The 14,345-nt window shown below is 39.6% G+C and overlaps 1 protein-coding gene across 1 annotated transcript in view; it reads left to right on the forward strand.

Moving 5' to 3' along the window:
* MMP20 (matrix metallopeptidase 20) overlaps positions 1-14,345 on the forward strand; it is a 47,647-nt gene that overhangs the window by 15,411 nt on the left and 17,891 nt on the right. The window contains exon 6 of the mRNA XM_014860010.3: positions 2,181-2,322. Within this exon, the coding sequence (XP_014715496.1) occupies positions 2,181-2,322 (142 nt within the window). The remainder of the gene's footprint in view (positions 1-2,180; positions 2,323-14,345) is intronic.

Genomic DNA, 14,345 nt, shown 5'->3' on the forward strand with positions numbered 1-14,345 from the left:
TATGACCTCTTGTGAAGAGCTTATTTACCAGAAATGAATAGTGCTTTTTTTTCTAAAATGTGTGATTAAATTTTACATCTTTCCTCCAAAGCATGTTGGTCCCTTGATAGCCATAGAAAATATAGGCATTTGTTTGGTTTTTGAGTGTAGGTCAGCAGTTAGACATTGGGAGAGGATGGCTATATTTTATAGTTCATATATTTAATGCTTACCCATTTGCAGATAAGGGACTTTTATCTTCCCAAAAACAGCAATGATGATGATGATAACTACACCACTCAGTCATATAGACAATCTACAGTTTACAAAACATGTTCATATGAGTCCTCTCACACTATCCTCATGACCAGCCTGTGGGATGTGAAGTGCTTTCCTCATTTGATAGCTAAGACATCTGAGGTTCAAAGATTAGTAAGTATCCCAAGATATTCAAAATTATCTCATCTTAACATTCTTTCAAAGGTAATAAAAGATTATTAGAAATTCTATATCCAATTTTCCTTAACAAAAAGACAAATCCGTTAATCCAGGAGAAGGAACCTTGAAACATCATTAGACATTTGACACGTTTTCTTTAATGGGTAAAAGGAAGAAAAATCTAGGAAACTGATTTCCATTAAGCCTCAGAGCCTGGCTATTCAGCCTTTACTTGTCAGAGACTCTCTTCATCCTCTCAACCTAGAAAAGGACCTGGAAAGCCTAGAACCCTCATGCCTTCCTCCACGTTGGCCAATCCATCTGGCTGTTTAAAAATGGGCACACAGATCTACAATCAGATTTCGTCTGAGACATAAAAGACAAATTTATCCAAAGATGTGTTCAGCCAGCTCTACCTACTTGAGAAGCAGCTTATGTGCCAGTTCTGTCTCCCCCTTGACTGAAAGAAAAAAAATGCTGTGAAGGTCTCCATTTTACAAACTTGGCTCCTGAGTGCCCATTGGCAGAGCTCTAATGTGAAGCAGTTCTCGTGGGCCACCAACAAGAACTGAACCCAAAGGCTTGCCTGCACTTTACAGGTCCTTGTGAATTAGAGAGCCAGCACCATTCTGATAGCCACTGTCACTCAGCCAGGAGCTGAAGCATATATTTTGATATGGCCATTTTTGCATGGATGAACAAAATGTAAAAACATGGTTTTATATTGCTGAGAAGCATACACATCACCCACCCCTGACCACCTTGCCACCCTTGACCATTAGTACAGTACTTGGCACATAGTAAATATTCAAAAATTGATAGCACATTTCTGATCTGACCAATTTCCAGTTCCTGATCTTTTCCCAAAGCCTCCCTGTCCCTCTGATCTTCACCCCATTGCTGACCCTGCTCCACCCCTGATCTCACCCATCCCTCACCTTCGTGGGCCCTTCCCTGTGCCGCACTCCTTCCCTGATCCTCACCTCTGGTTGCAGCAAGACTTGATCAAGGGCAGGGACCTGCCAGGACCAGCGGCTCAGGCAGCCCCAGCTCGTTCTCCTGTAGCTGGCAGATAGTCCTCAGGAATGCACTGTGGGAGATAAAAACTCACCAGCATCTTTCCCAAGCAGCGGGTCCCTGTTTTACAAGAGGATCGCCCAGAAGATGCCTTTCAATAGCAAACACCTTCAGGGTACTTCAATGCCACAAGAATGTGCTCAGTCTTTCCTGGATGCCTGGTAAAAGGCTCTGCACAGTGTAGGATGCCCAGAAGTGGACAAAAATAATATGAAAACACACAGGACGGTTATAATCTTATTGAGTCAAAGAATTAAATTAGACAAATAATCAGTGGCAACTTTGAAAATACGTTTCTAATTTGGAACACCTGTAGCGATCAAGGAAGTTGTGTAGAATGATAAAATAATAGCTACCATTCTTTGGAGAGTTACCATCTGCCAAGCACTCTACTAAGTGCTTCTCAGGCATTATTGAATTCTCACAAAAACTTTCTGAGATAGGTACTATTATTGCCACCTCCCATTTTACTAATGAGGAAACTGAGGCTTGGAGAGGTTAAATTATTTGCCCACATCACACAGCCCAGGAACTAGTGAAGCCCGAATTCAAACCCAAGTCTGCCCGCCATCAACAGCCATGCTCTTTATCACCTTGTCATATGCAGGGAAAGTGGGTCTGTAGAGAAGAAGAGCACAGACTCTAGATTCCTGGTACTATCTTGACCAAGTCACTTTGAATCCTAGGACCTCGGAGAGCATTCCTGGGAAAGCCCACCATGCCCCACGCCCCACCTCGTAATCCATCCATCCCTGACCTCTGTGACTCCGGCTCATCCTTTGATGCTGTGACAATGCTGGGAAAGGAGCTCCTGTTCTTCAGGGACCGGTAAGACAGTGCCACCAATCCTTATCAGGCCTCAGCTCCACACATTGCTCTAGAGGGACCTGTTGCTGCCGTGTGTGAAGATCACACAGAAATACTGTCCTGTATGGCAGAAGGGTGGGAGGCACAGGTCTTTAGGGAGATATGGAACTGCCAAAACTACTGTTTGTGGAGCATCTGCTATGCTCTTGGTGCTGGCTAAGTGTGTTCCGTAGGTGCACTGTATTTCTTCTAACCCTTTCCACTGTGAAGCAAAGATTAGAATCCCCAATTTACAGATTAAGAAAGAAGTTCAAAGAGAGCAAGTAACTTTGACAAGGTGACTCAGTTTCATTAAGTGACTGAGTTACGACACCAGCCCAGATTTCTCTGATGTCTCCCTTGTTCACCACTGTATCCCTAGTGAGAGCACATGGGGATGCTCAATAACTATTTGGAAATGAGAGTTGGATAGAGGGACAGATAAGTGGATGGATGGACAGATGGATGGCTGGATGAGTGACCAGATGAATAGATAAATGGGTGGATGGTTCCAAAGTCAGCACTCTTAAATCCCTCTTTCTCAGGACTTACTGACTTTTCAACTGTCAGTTAGCTATCAGATAATGCAGAGAAGGGGGAATATTGGTAAGTTTTTGTTATACTACAAAGATAGCTACTGAAGAATGCCCTGAGGTTTGAGTTTCTAATATTGTTGTTTTAGGAATGTTTCTTTTGAGATTATTAGTAGAAGTTTTAGTAGTTCTGTGAGTTGTAAAGAATGGTGAGGTGGAGTTGGTATTTAAATTTAATAGCACAGGGGCCGGCCCGGTGGTGCAGCGGTTAAGTGCACACGTTCCTCTTCGGCGGCCCGGGGTTCGGCCAGTTTGGATCCCAGGTGTGGACATGGCACTGCTTGGACAGCCATGCTGTGGCAGGCGTCCCACATATACAGTAGAGGAAGGTGGGCACGGATGTTAGTTCAGGGCCAGTCTTTCTCAGCAAAAAGAGAAGGATTGGCAGCAGATGTTAGCTCAGGGCTAATCTTCCTAAAAATAAATAAATAGATAGATAGATAAATAAATAAATTTAATAGCATAGGAGATGGAGTAATTTATGGTACTGGAAATGCTGGGGTTTTTAGTGAAGATGTTATAGGAATATCTGCATTCTTTAGCTATGAGAGTTGACTAGTGGTGGTAGCTGGTTGTTCTTTATTTATTATTATTATTATTATTGCTATGGTGATTACTCATCGAAATTACATAGAAGTAAGTTTAAAATTAGTGTAATAAGGAAAGAAAGGAAATATAATTTCATTAAGACTTTTTGGTTTGAAATTAATGTGGAAGTTTTTATTTGGAAATAGGAAATAGGTTTGGGTAATAAATTTTCTAGTCAAATTAAGTCTAACAATACTGATGCTAGTTTTTGGCTTGCTGAAAGATTGCTGAATGGTGAGAGGCAGTAAGTAATAATCGGAAAAAAAACCGAGGGGGTTGGAAAATTTATATAGGTGGGAAAGAGATTAAATTTTAAGTTTTGTGTTATAAGGTTAAGTTCAAATGCTAGAATGAAACCTGAGAGGGTTATGGTGACAGCTATTAATTTTAGGTGTCGGGTATTCTTATTTGTAGATTAGTTGTTGGAAATAAAAAACCCAGTGGAAATGCTTCTAATTAAAATGCATTTAATAGAATTATTAGGAGAGGATTACTTTCATTCATTAGAATTAGAGTGGAGAAACAAGGTTGTAGTATAAGTGAGAAGAAAATAATTGGAGTGCTGTAGACCACTGTTAGGGAAGTGGCAATGAGTGTCATTAATAGGGCTCAGGCGTTGGGATCCAGAGTTATAATTCTGCTCACCACTTCCAATGTGTGGGTTTTTTTATGGAGGCTTCATTACATAAAAATTGATTAAATCATTGGCCATTGGCGATTGATTCAACTTCCAGCCCCTCTCTCCTTCTTGAAAGTCAAGGGGTCAGGTCTGAAAGTGTCAACTCTCTAATCTCATGGTTGGTTCCTCTGGTGATCAGCCCCCATCCTGAAGTGCTTTCCAAAAGTCACCTCAATAACATAACAAAAGACACCTTTGTTGCTCTCATCACAGAAAATTCCAAGGGTTTTAAGGGCACTGTGCCAGAAACCAGGACAAAGACCAAATATATATTTGTTATTATAAATCACAACATCACAGACATGTCAGTGGTTTTGATGATTAAGACTTTGGAGTAAGAGCCTGTAAGGAAATGCATTTCTGTGAGAGCTAGGCTTCCAATAATAAGTGAGGTTATAGGAAAATGTAAACCTTTAAATAAGATGCCTACTTTCTGAATGTCTTCTTCATCGTCTAAGTTATGAAGAATAGACCCAGAGGATGTAAATAAAATGGCTTTAAAAAATTCATGAGTGCAGATGTGAAGGAATGCTAAGTATGGTTGGTTAATGCCAATAGAAACCATTAGGCCTAATTGGCTTGAAGTAGAGAAGGCAGCAATCCTTTTAATGTCATAATGTCTGTGAGAGCTCAGATTGCTGTAAATAGTGTGGTAATAGCACCTAGATAAAGTGTTAATGTTTGAATAATTTTATTCTTTTCTATCAATGGGTAGAAACAAATTAATAAAAAGACACAAGCTACAACTATTGTTCTTGGGCGAAGTAAAGCTGAGACTGGCACTGGGCCTTCTCTGGCTAAGGGAAGTCTCGGGTAAACGCCAAACTGGGCGAATTTACCAGTTGAAGCTAGAAGTCCAATTGGCAGAATGCAATCAGGATTAAGATTAACTATGAAGATTTGTTGGAAATCTGATGAGTTTAAGTTAAACAGTTCCTTTTCTCCTCAAACTCTGGCTTCACAGGGAGCATGGCTGCTGTCTCCATGACACTGGTTACTGTAATTGTCTCTTTCCTTGGAGGAAAAGAGAAACTTTCCTATACTCACCTCCATTTCTCCCTTTACTGGGGACAGAATTCAATCGCACCAGAATAGGCAGAGGTAGCTCAGAAATGTGCATGTGTGACATTATTTTTTATGCTTTTTTCTTCATTGGAAAAGTATTCATTGAGCCCGTACGGTGTTCCAAGCACTGTTTTAGTGGCTGGAGATGGAGCAATACTCCCCCTGCATACCTCACAGTTACGTGAGGAATAAGGACATTCAAAAAGCACTGCCATCTCACTGTGTGCTCACATGAGCTCTTCTCTGTGCATCTGGAGAGAGAGAGAAAGCAAGCTCTCTGGTGTCTCTTCTTATAAGGGCACTAATCCCATCAGTCCAGGGGCCCACCATCATGACCTCATCTAACGCTGTTTACCTCACACTGGTCCCATCTGAATACCATCATACCATCACTTTATGGTTTAGGGCTTCAATGTATGAATTTTGGGAGGAATCAAACATTTAGCCCTGTTGAAAAAAACAAAATTCAACCAAGTAAATTTGAAGACCTAATTGGTTTTATTAAATGATTAGTGAATCAGGCAGCCTCCCATCTAGCATGCAGAAGGTGCTCCAAGGGGTTGTACAAAATGGAAGGTTTTTATAGGAAGAAGGGCATGGCAAGGGAGCTATTAGCAAAAGAAAACAAAAGATTGTTATTTTTAGGCCAGGCCATCCCCTTTTGGGGGAAGGAAACAGCAGGGGGTTTTATCACTCAGATCACCCCTTCCTCTTCTGAGGATGGAGATGGCCTATGTGACAGATCACCTTGCCAGTGCTTGACCAGAAAATCCCAGACTGGATTACATTCATGCGAGAGGTTGAAACTGCAATTAGACCAGATGTTACATCTAAGTTTCATATTGTGGGCTTTAGCATGAGTGATGCCATTTTGGGCTTGTGGTTTTCTTTTTCTTAGTGCATAACACAGAGCAATCACATTGTTAAACTTGTTGTTGTATATCCTTCCAGATTTTTCTCTGGATGGGGGGATATATTGTAAGTATTGGAGGGGGTACAGGGATGTCCACAAAAATGGAATTTTACTAGATATGCTGATTTATAAACTTTTTTTAGTTTAAATCTGTCTTTTTTTAGTTTCTCTTAGTTTAGTTTATCAACAGCTCATTTTTCCGTGTTGATGAATTTTCATCTTCATCTTCATTTTATGTAAGTATATGTTATTCCTATGAATAGATACATCATTACTATTTAACCAATCCCATACTTATGAAGATCTAGATTGTTTCTAATTTTTAAAAATTAGGAAGAGGTTGAGCTAAATCTTCAACAGTAGATGGACATCCACTTTTCAAAGGCAAATTAGAGCAGAGCCCAGGAACCCAGGATTGGTGTCAGACTAAGTTGGTTTAAATTCTAGCCATTCTTCTTAGTGATCGGGCAAGCCGCCACAAGTAATATGCCAAACACATAGTGAGCACTCAATAATTGGCACTTACTATATTTAGCAGTGGGAATCAAAAATATGTACAATGGGTTAAGCCTTAGAAACAACTTGAGATATTTTTCATTATTTATTTTTATTGATTCTTTTCTATTAAGACATTGATTATTGGCTTGATTTTATTGATGATTACCAAAAAGTAAACCAAAACAGAATTGGTAGGCATTGCCCCAGGAGCAATAGGCAAGGCACAAAGAAGGAGGAGCCTGGAACACCAAGCTAACTAAGGTCTGCTTCATCTGAGGGATAACATTTTCAAATTCTGCACTGCCCAAATGAGTGCATATAGTACTCGTTCAGTGATAAAGAAATGACATGCTAGCGACGGTGTAGCAGGTAGCTTATTCTTTTGTTAATTATCAGTGGTTGTGATGGGGCAAAGGAGAGAGTGAAGTCAAAGATATTTCACCGTTTCATGCAATTATAATTGCTTTCTTAGAAAAGCAAAAAAAGAAAAATCTAAAAAAACCTCTACTTATCAAACTATGAGCATTTAGCAATTACAAAGGACTATTTGAAGATGACACATCTTTTGACAAAGTCTTGACTATAAAAACTGAGAGTGGTGACAGAATAGGGAGGCAGAGATGCAAGAGACATTTAGAAATGAGTGGTTAGTTGGGGGGGATTAAAGAAAGACAGGTGGCTGCCCAACATGTCTCTGCTTGGTCATCACCTTCTCATCTTCTCCCATTTCTGACCTGATGAGCTATTGTGGCAGGGCAGGTAATGCCAAAGAACTAGGAAGGGCTAGAAGGAGGACCGAGAGTCAGGAGTGGTCCCCTTCTGGCACAGGATTTGTTACTAACTTGACATGGGACCTTGAACTTCTCTTCCTTCTCTTTAAAATGAGGTGTTGTCTGACATTAATAGTGACTTTAATGTGTTCAGGACTTACTGTCTAAGGATTCTGTTATCAAAGCCTTACAATGGCCCTGTGAGGTGTGATTATTATTCTCTTCTTACAACACACAGAGAGGATAAACAATTTGTTCAAGATCACATAGCAAGTGAGAGGTGGAGCTGGTACCTCCACCCCTACTATGGTATGCCAGAGCCCATGCTTCTAATAACCTTGTCCTCCCACCTCCTATGATGCCATCCAGAGCTAGAATCCCATGACTCTATGGCTCTGATCCCTTCCTGGCTGTCCCCAAAAGTCCCAAAGTGCTTGCTAAGCCTGGACAAAGAACAAAGAATACTTTCAAGCCACAGTTATAATGGCAACCTGGGGGCCATTATGAAAGAGCTCCCAGTCTGTGCTCTCCCACCCGCCAGCCTGGAATTCCCCATCACCAACCATAATCTGTTAAGACATTTCAAACTGTGGACGTAATAACCACATGGTTTGTTTTCAAAGCAAGATGGAATGTGGTACTTTTAAAGTCACCATGAGATTGTTACATATTCTTCATAGTGTATAAAGGTACATTGGTACATTCAAATGTTCTGTTTGAAGAGAAATAAACTTTAGCTATAATAAGTTGAAAGTCATACATATATTTAATTCACATTTGTTCTTTGTAATAGATGACAAAATATTAATGCTATCTCAGATTTCCTTAGGCACTTAGGGAAGAGAAGAGGGAAATGACCAGAATTACAGCCATACCAAAATTAAATTTGCGTCTCTCAGATTATTCTGGGTTTTGCACAATATAATTTTAAGAATAAAATCAAGAATACCACAATCAGCTATAAACCTCAGAAGAAGAATAATGTTTTACTAAGGGAATAAGCGTAAAGGTTGATCATGTCCAAATCCTTTGTTAGAGGCAAGAAATCTAAACTCAGGTCTCAGTTTAGCAGAAGCTCCACTGCAATCTGGGTGTTTTGACTCCCAGTCCAGAGTCGATCCCATCACTCGTACAGAAAACTTTCTGGCTATGTAATGGAACTACCAAGAGAAGCACTAACAATGAGTTGAATGAACTTGTGCCTTTTGACAGGTATGCATTTGAGTTAGTAGAAAAAACACGTCAGGGCTACTCCTGTGCTCCCAGGCCCTTGGCCTGAAGGTTGGATAAACAGCCACAAGGAGGACGATATTCTTAGACTATCCAGGTTTCCCAAAAATATTTGATAGGCTTCTCCACATTCTGTTTTATTCTCAGAATAAGATTATTTAAAAATGTCTGTCAATTGCCAATTGTCATGTTTTGAAAGAGATTATATATCTTAGGTTAGAATGCAAAGAAAGACATTTTTAAGGGTTATGCACATAGGAATTGAAGAAAAGGATAAATGTAAGAGGCATTCTGAGAGAGTCACCAGCAGGACTTGGATATTAATTTAATGAGGAGAACAATGGAAAAGGAAGAGTCAAAGATAGAAGCATCATTCACATAGACAGGAAAATCAAAAAGATTTGTTGGACACATGAAGAAACACTCAGTGTTAGATGTGTCAGATTTAAGGTGATAACAATTCTAGTGGAGTTTTATAGAAATAAGCTAGTGCTCAGGGGAGAGGTCACAAGTGGAGGTGTCATAGGTATGGAATCTCCCACATGGAGGAGGCAGTTAAAGACTTGAAAACCAACTACAACAATAAATAAATCAGGGAGAATAAGATTCCTTTTTTTTAAACAATCAGTAGTGGAAAATGCTGCCAAGGTCACCCAACTGAGGACTGAAGAAGGACTGACTGGCCAAGATAATTAAAGAATGTAGTTTCAGTGGAGTAGTGAGAAAAGAATCCAGATCATGTGGAGTGAAAAAGCAAATGGCGGGAAGCAAATGGAGATGGTAGCTATAGATCATTCATTTGAGAATCTTGTTAATAACAAAGGGAGGTAAGTTAAGATAATAGCTGGAAGAGGCAGCAGGGTCGACTGAGGATTTTTCAAGATAGGAAATATCTGGGTGTGTTTGAAGACCTTGAAAAGGAACCAATAGAGAAAGAAATGCAAAGCACTATGGGAAGGAGGGCCAAAAAAATCAGTAACCACTACTATTAGGTATGACGTTTGGAATTTAGCCTTTCCCAGGGTTCCATGGGCTTGAGGAAAGCCCGCACAACTGAAGAGGAAGAGTTCCTCCTTCGCAGTCTCCTTGGGGAGTGTCTTTTTCTGGGTATAAGGTTGCATCATTGAAAACCAACAAATGACATTGTAATTTACTTAGACTGACTCTCTATTATGTTTTAAGAATTCAGATAAAGAGGCAGAAGGTGTACTAAGATCCCTGACTCATTGTCATTTCTTCTGAACGCCCTCCTTCCGTCTAAGGACGGGGCCTTTTACATCTTCGCAGGTTATGGCTTATAAATATGGATCCCCATAGGCTCTTCAGATGGGTATAAATACTTAATTCAAGGACACTGTGCACAGCTTTGACTATTTTTAACTACTGTTTACACATGGGTTTTTAATTTTATAAGCTGTATTTTTCTTGGCCTCAGTGAGATGAATGCTGCATGTTTGATTTCTTGGCTTCTAAAGCCGAAATAAGCAGCCCTTCTGATACAAGCAGCCCTAGTTAGTGGTCCCCCCAAATGAATGTCTTCTCAGACAATAACATGATAGTTTGTACCTCAAAGTTTCTAGTGACAAAAATTTTGTATCAGTGAGATAAATTTAGTAGGAAACTTAGCTCCATTGGTAAACTCCGCTTAAGTTTTGCATATTATCAATTAATAAATTTGTAAGATGAAAATATATCTTTTTTAAGTATCTACAAATAATTGTAAGAGTAGTCCAAGATTTATAAAATACTTTCCTATGCATTATCTATGCATTATCTCAATTGAACCCTTGAAGTATTAGCACAGATATTATTATTATTCTCTTATTTGACAGAAGGAAATTGAATCTCAGAAAAATTGACTCATATGAGGTCACATATCCAATGATAAAACAAAGTCTCAAGCATCCCTTGCTTCTCTGACTGCACTGCATTGCCCAATATCAGAAAAGATGAGTACCAATTCAAACTGTGAGCCACAAAAGATAGAAAGAAGAAAGACACCTCTACCCCTTGAAACTAGGGAAAGGATGACAGAGAAGACGAGAGTCAAGGAGAGTAAGGGATTGAAGAGGATGGAAAATGAAGGTTCCCATTCAGCTCGAGCTGAATTACCTTGACAGCCCAGCAAATAGGAGATGAAGGCACTTACTGAAAATGAAAGACTAATAGGATGGGCTTTGGTAGGTGGGGAGTAGAGATGGCTGAGTATAACAAAAAAAGAACAAAGGTCCAACAAACATAGATTTAGTCCCTACTGTGCCAGGCACGAAGCTACACCCGAGGATAAAAAGATGAATAATAGAGGACCCTGCCCCAAGGAACTCACCAGACTGGCAAAGAGTGAATGTTACCAGTGACTTAATCGCTAACTTGATGGATTAGTTGCTGTTCTTTAGTAAGAGGGAAAGAAAATTTCAGAGAATAAGAAAATCGATGATCAAATAAGTTCCACTCAACCCTCTGGCACCCATTTTATCTAGCCAACAAGTATTTATTGAGCCCTGACCATGTGCCAGGCATGGCATTGGCTCTTGGGTACACAGAAGTCAACAGTGCAGTAAATATCTAATCAGCAGGTCTATAATATCAACAAGCTCCATTGTTTTGCCCTCCTTATCAAATATCTGATTACAGACTACTGATGTGATCTGTTTATCTGTTTTCATTACCAGTTTCAATACATCTTGCAGCTATTCTTTTCCAACAAGCTCATAGATATTTTTTGGGTTTTTTTTTTGCTTCTATTTTAAATCCCTTTACAGATGCACTGGGAGTTACTTGCTATACTCTTTTTTTTGTCAATTTTAATTCATTTATTATTATAATCTATAGCTCTAAGGTTGTAAGTTCTCTGAGTATGTGTTCTCTTGCTCTGTTACACACCAGACATAATTTTTCTTCAATAGCATATTGAAAATTTTCATGATTACAAATTCTGTTGGAATTTGTGATACTTTACATAAGTGATGGGTAGTGTTTATTTCTACCTTATGCATACAGTGTATACAGTGTACACACTATAATATGTCACAACAGTGTTTACACCAGGGTTTCTTAACTTTGGCACCACTGATATTCTGAGCCAGTCTTTGTTGTGTTGGGCTGTCCCCCGCATTGTAGGATGTTTAGCAGCATCCTTGACCTCTACCCATTAGACTCCAATAGCATTGCCCACTCCCAGTTGTGACAACCAAAATTGTCACCAGACCTTGCAGAATGTACCCCAGGGCACAAAATCACTCTTGATTTAGAATGACGACTCTACTTCAATTTAGTCCTCACGATATCCACAATGTCCTAAATCAAGGTTTGTTTAGTAAGGAATTTAAGGTTCTGCTATCTGTGAAAAGTTCCAGAGGTACATTTTCAGTTTGCCTGCACTCTTAATAACTACACTTTACCACCTTTCATATTGAATCATTCGGGACATCAGTGTACTGTCACTTCAAATGAAAGGAAGGGTTTAATTTTGCCTAGAGTCATTTTGCTGATTTTTTAGTGAGAAATGAAAGAAAATTATCCTAGCTTTAGGGTGCCCAAGGAGAAAGCAGCTGGAAGTCAGCTGTACCTTATCAGAGATGTAATTCAGACAGAGCCTAGTTATCATGGGAGGATGTGTCTGCTCCTCCTTTTACCTGCTTTCCTCACTTCCTTGTCCCCACCATTAAAATCCCCTGAAATGCACACTTTGTGCCTTAGTAAGCAAATAGCATAGTGACATGAACACAGTCCATATTTCAGAACTAACTGTTGAACTGAATTAATTGGAAAACACTTGCTTCTTGGGTTCCTTATCAGATTCCCAATTAATCCGTTGTTTTACGCTCCTGATCAAAGATAAGATTAAGGGCTGCTGATGTGATCTGTGTATCTATTTTCATTGCCCAATTCTTCTGGATACCCAAACCTGTGCTCATTTTGTGGTGGTGGAGAGAAAGGAGAGGGGGAAAGCAGTCCCTCTTGCCTTCAGAAAAGGCTAGGTCTGACTGGACAAGGGGTCAAGTTATAAACAAAGACCAGAGATCACAAGGCTGAGAATGAGCCAGTAGGTAAAATACTATGGTATGTGCTGAAAATCCAGACAGCTGGCTGGAGTCTAATGCTCCTCTGTCTGCCTCTAACTACCAAAGAAGCTTTGGGCCCATCAGCTTTTCTGGGTCTCAGTTTTTCATCTGTTCATACATATGTCCTAGATAAGATTGTGATGTCTGGGGCCCGGGGTGAGGCAGTGAACCCTAAATGGACTCCTGCCACCCTGTGTGTTATCTATTGTGGGTGCCCAGTCGGTGGGTAGTTAAGGCCTAGGCAAATAACTTTTTAAATGAACGGTATCTAGCCATATGGCACTTTACAGTGCATTACCTCATTTGATCTTTCATATGCATTATCTCATTTGGTCCTCATAATGATCTCATGAGATATGCTAGGCATTATTATATGCACTTAAGAGATGATGAAACTGAGGCTCAGAGATGCTGGTCAGCAGTGGAGGTGAAACTCTAGCCTACGTCTTCTAAAACACAATGGGCTTTTCCTGCTGCATCATCATGCTGCTTAGGAAACATGAAGAAATATTTCTCTCTTCTCAGCAGAGTTCTCTTTTAGATTTCATCATCAGCTTAAATTGCCTCACTGGGACACCTTCACCAAATCTCTAAATGCAACGGGATATCACTCCTGTGGGGTATGCTCTGTGTTCACAGAGCATTCTGAGCTTCATTCTCTGTAACACTAACCACTCGGAATTATAATTGCCTAATCACCCATCTGTCTCTACTACTAGATCAAAAGCTTCTCGAGGGCAGGGCCTGGGTTCTGTTCAGTGTTTCATCCTGGAGGTCTACCCCAGTGCCTGCTGATAGGTGCTCCATAAATATTTGTTAAATTAACCGAATAGAAAAACTCAATGTAGGATTTGAGGAGTTTCTACACTAACTACACAGAAAATTAAATTTCAAAACTTCACTACAGTTTCCCCTTCCACAATTTTATGTATTGATTCTAGCTTCTGTGGAGTCAAGTAAACTAATCATATTTTACAAAAATGATTTTCTTCTCCAAAATTCAAAATGACCACATTGATATTCAAAGTTTCAGCCCAGTACCCTCGTGTATACTGCCACAATTTTACGGAAATAATATAGGATAAGTAGATGGATGAGTTGTTAAACCTTAAGCTAATTTGCGTCTACCAGATTTTCTGTTAACTAGCCATCAGGTTCAAAGACACAAACAATTCCGATAGATGCATATATAGGCAACATGATTATTTATAATTGTTAATGTTTTTGCTTTTTTTACTGGGAATAATTAGCGCTTCCCAACACAAACTTTTGGTTCATTTATATAATACTCATAGTGTTCACTTGGATCATATTTATGTTCATGAGATTTTAATTTTTGAAAGATCAGAATAGGAAAGGGAAATTTGTATTAATTGACATTTGGAATAGGAAGGAGCATAGCTTAAGTGTGTACATCATTGATGTTATTTCCTTGTCATATTCGTCCATGTTTTGAACATCCTTAAACAAATGAAGGAAAGAGGATTGCAGAGATACTAAGAAAATGAAAAGAGAGTCCACGACTAGAAGGACCCACAACTAAGATATACAACTATGTACAGGGGGGATTTGGGGAGATAAAGCAGAAAAAAAAGAAGATTGGCA

The sequence above is a fragment of the Equus asinus genome, chromosome 20, assembly GCF_041296235.1.
Source record: "Equus asinus isolate D_3611 breed Donkey chromosome 20, EquAss-T2T_v2, whole genome shotgun sequence".
Classification (NCBI taxonomy): Eukaryota; Metazoa; Chordata; class Mammalia; order Perissodactyla; family Equidae; genus Equus; species Equus asinus.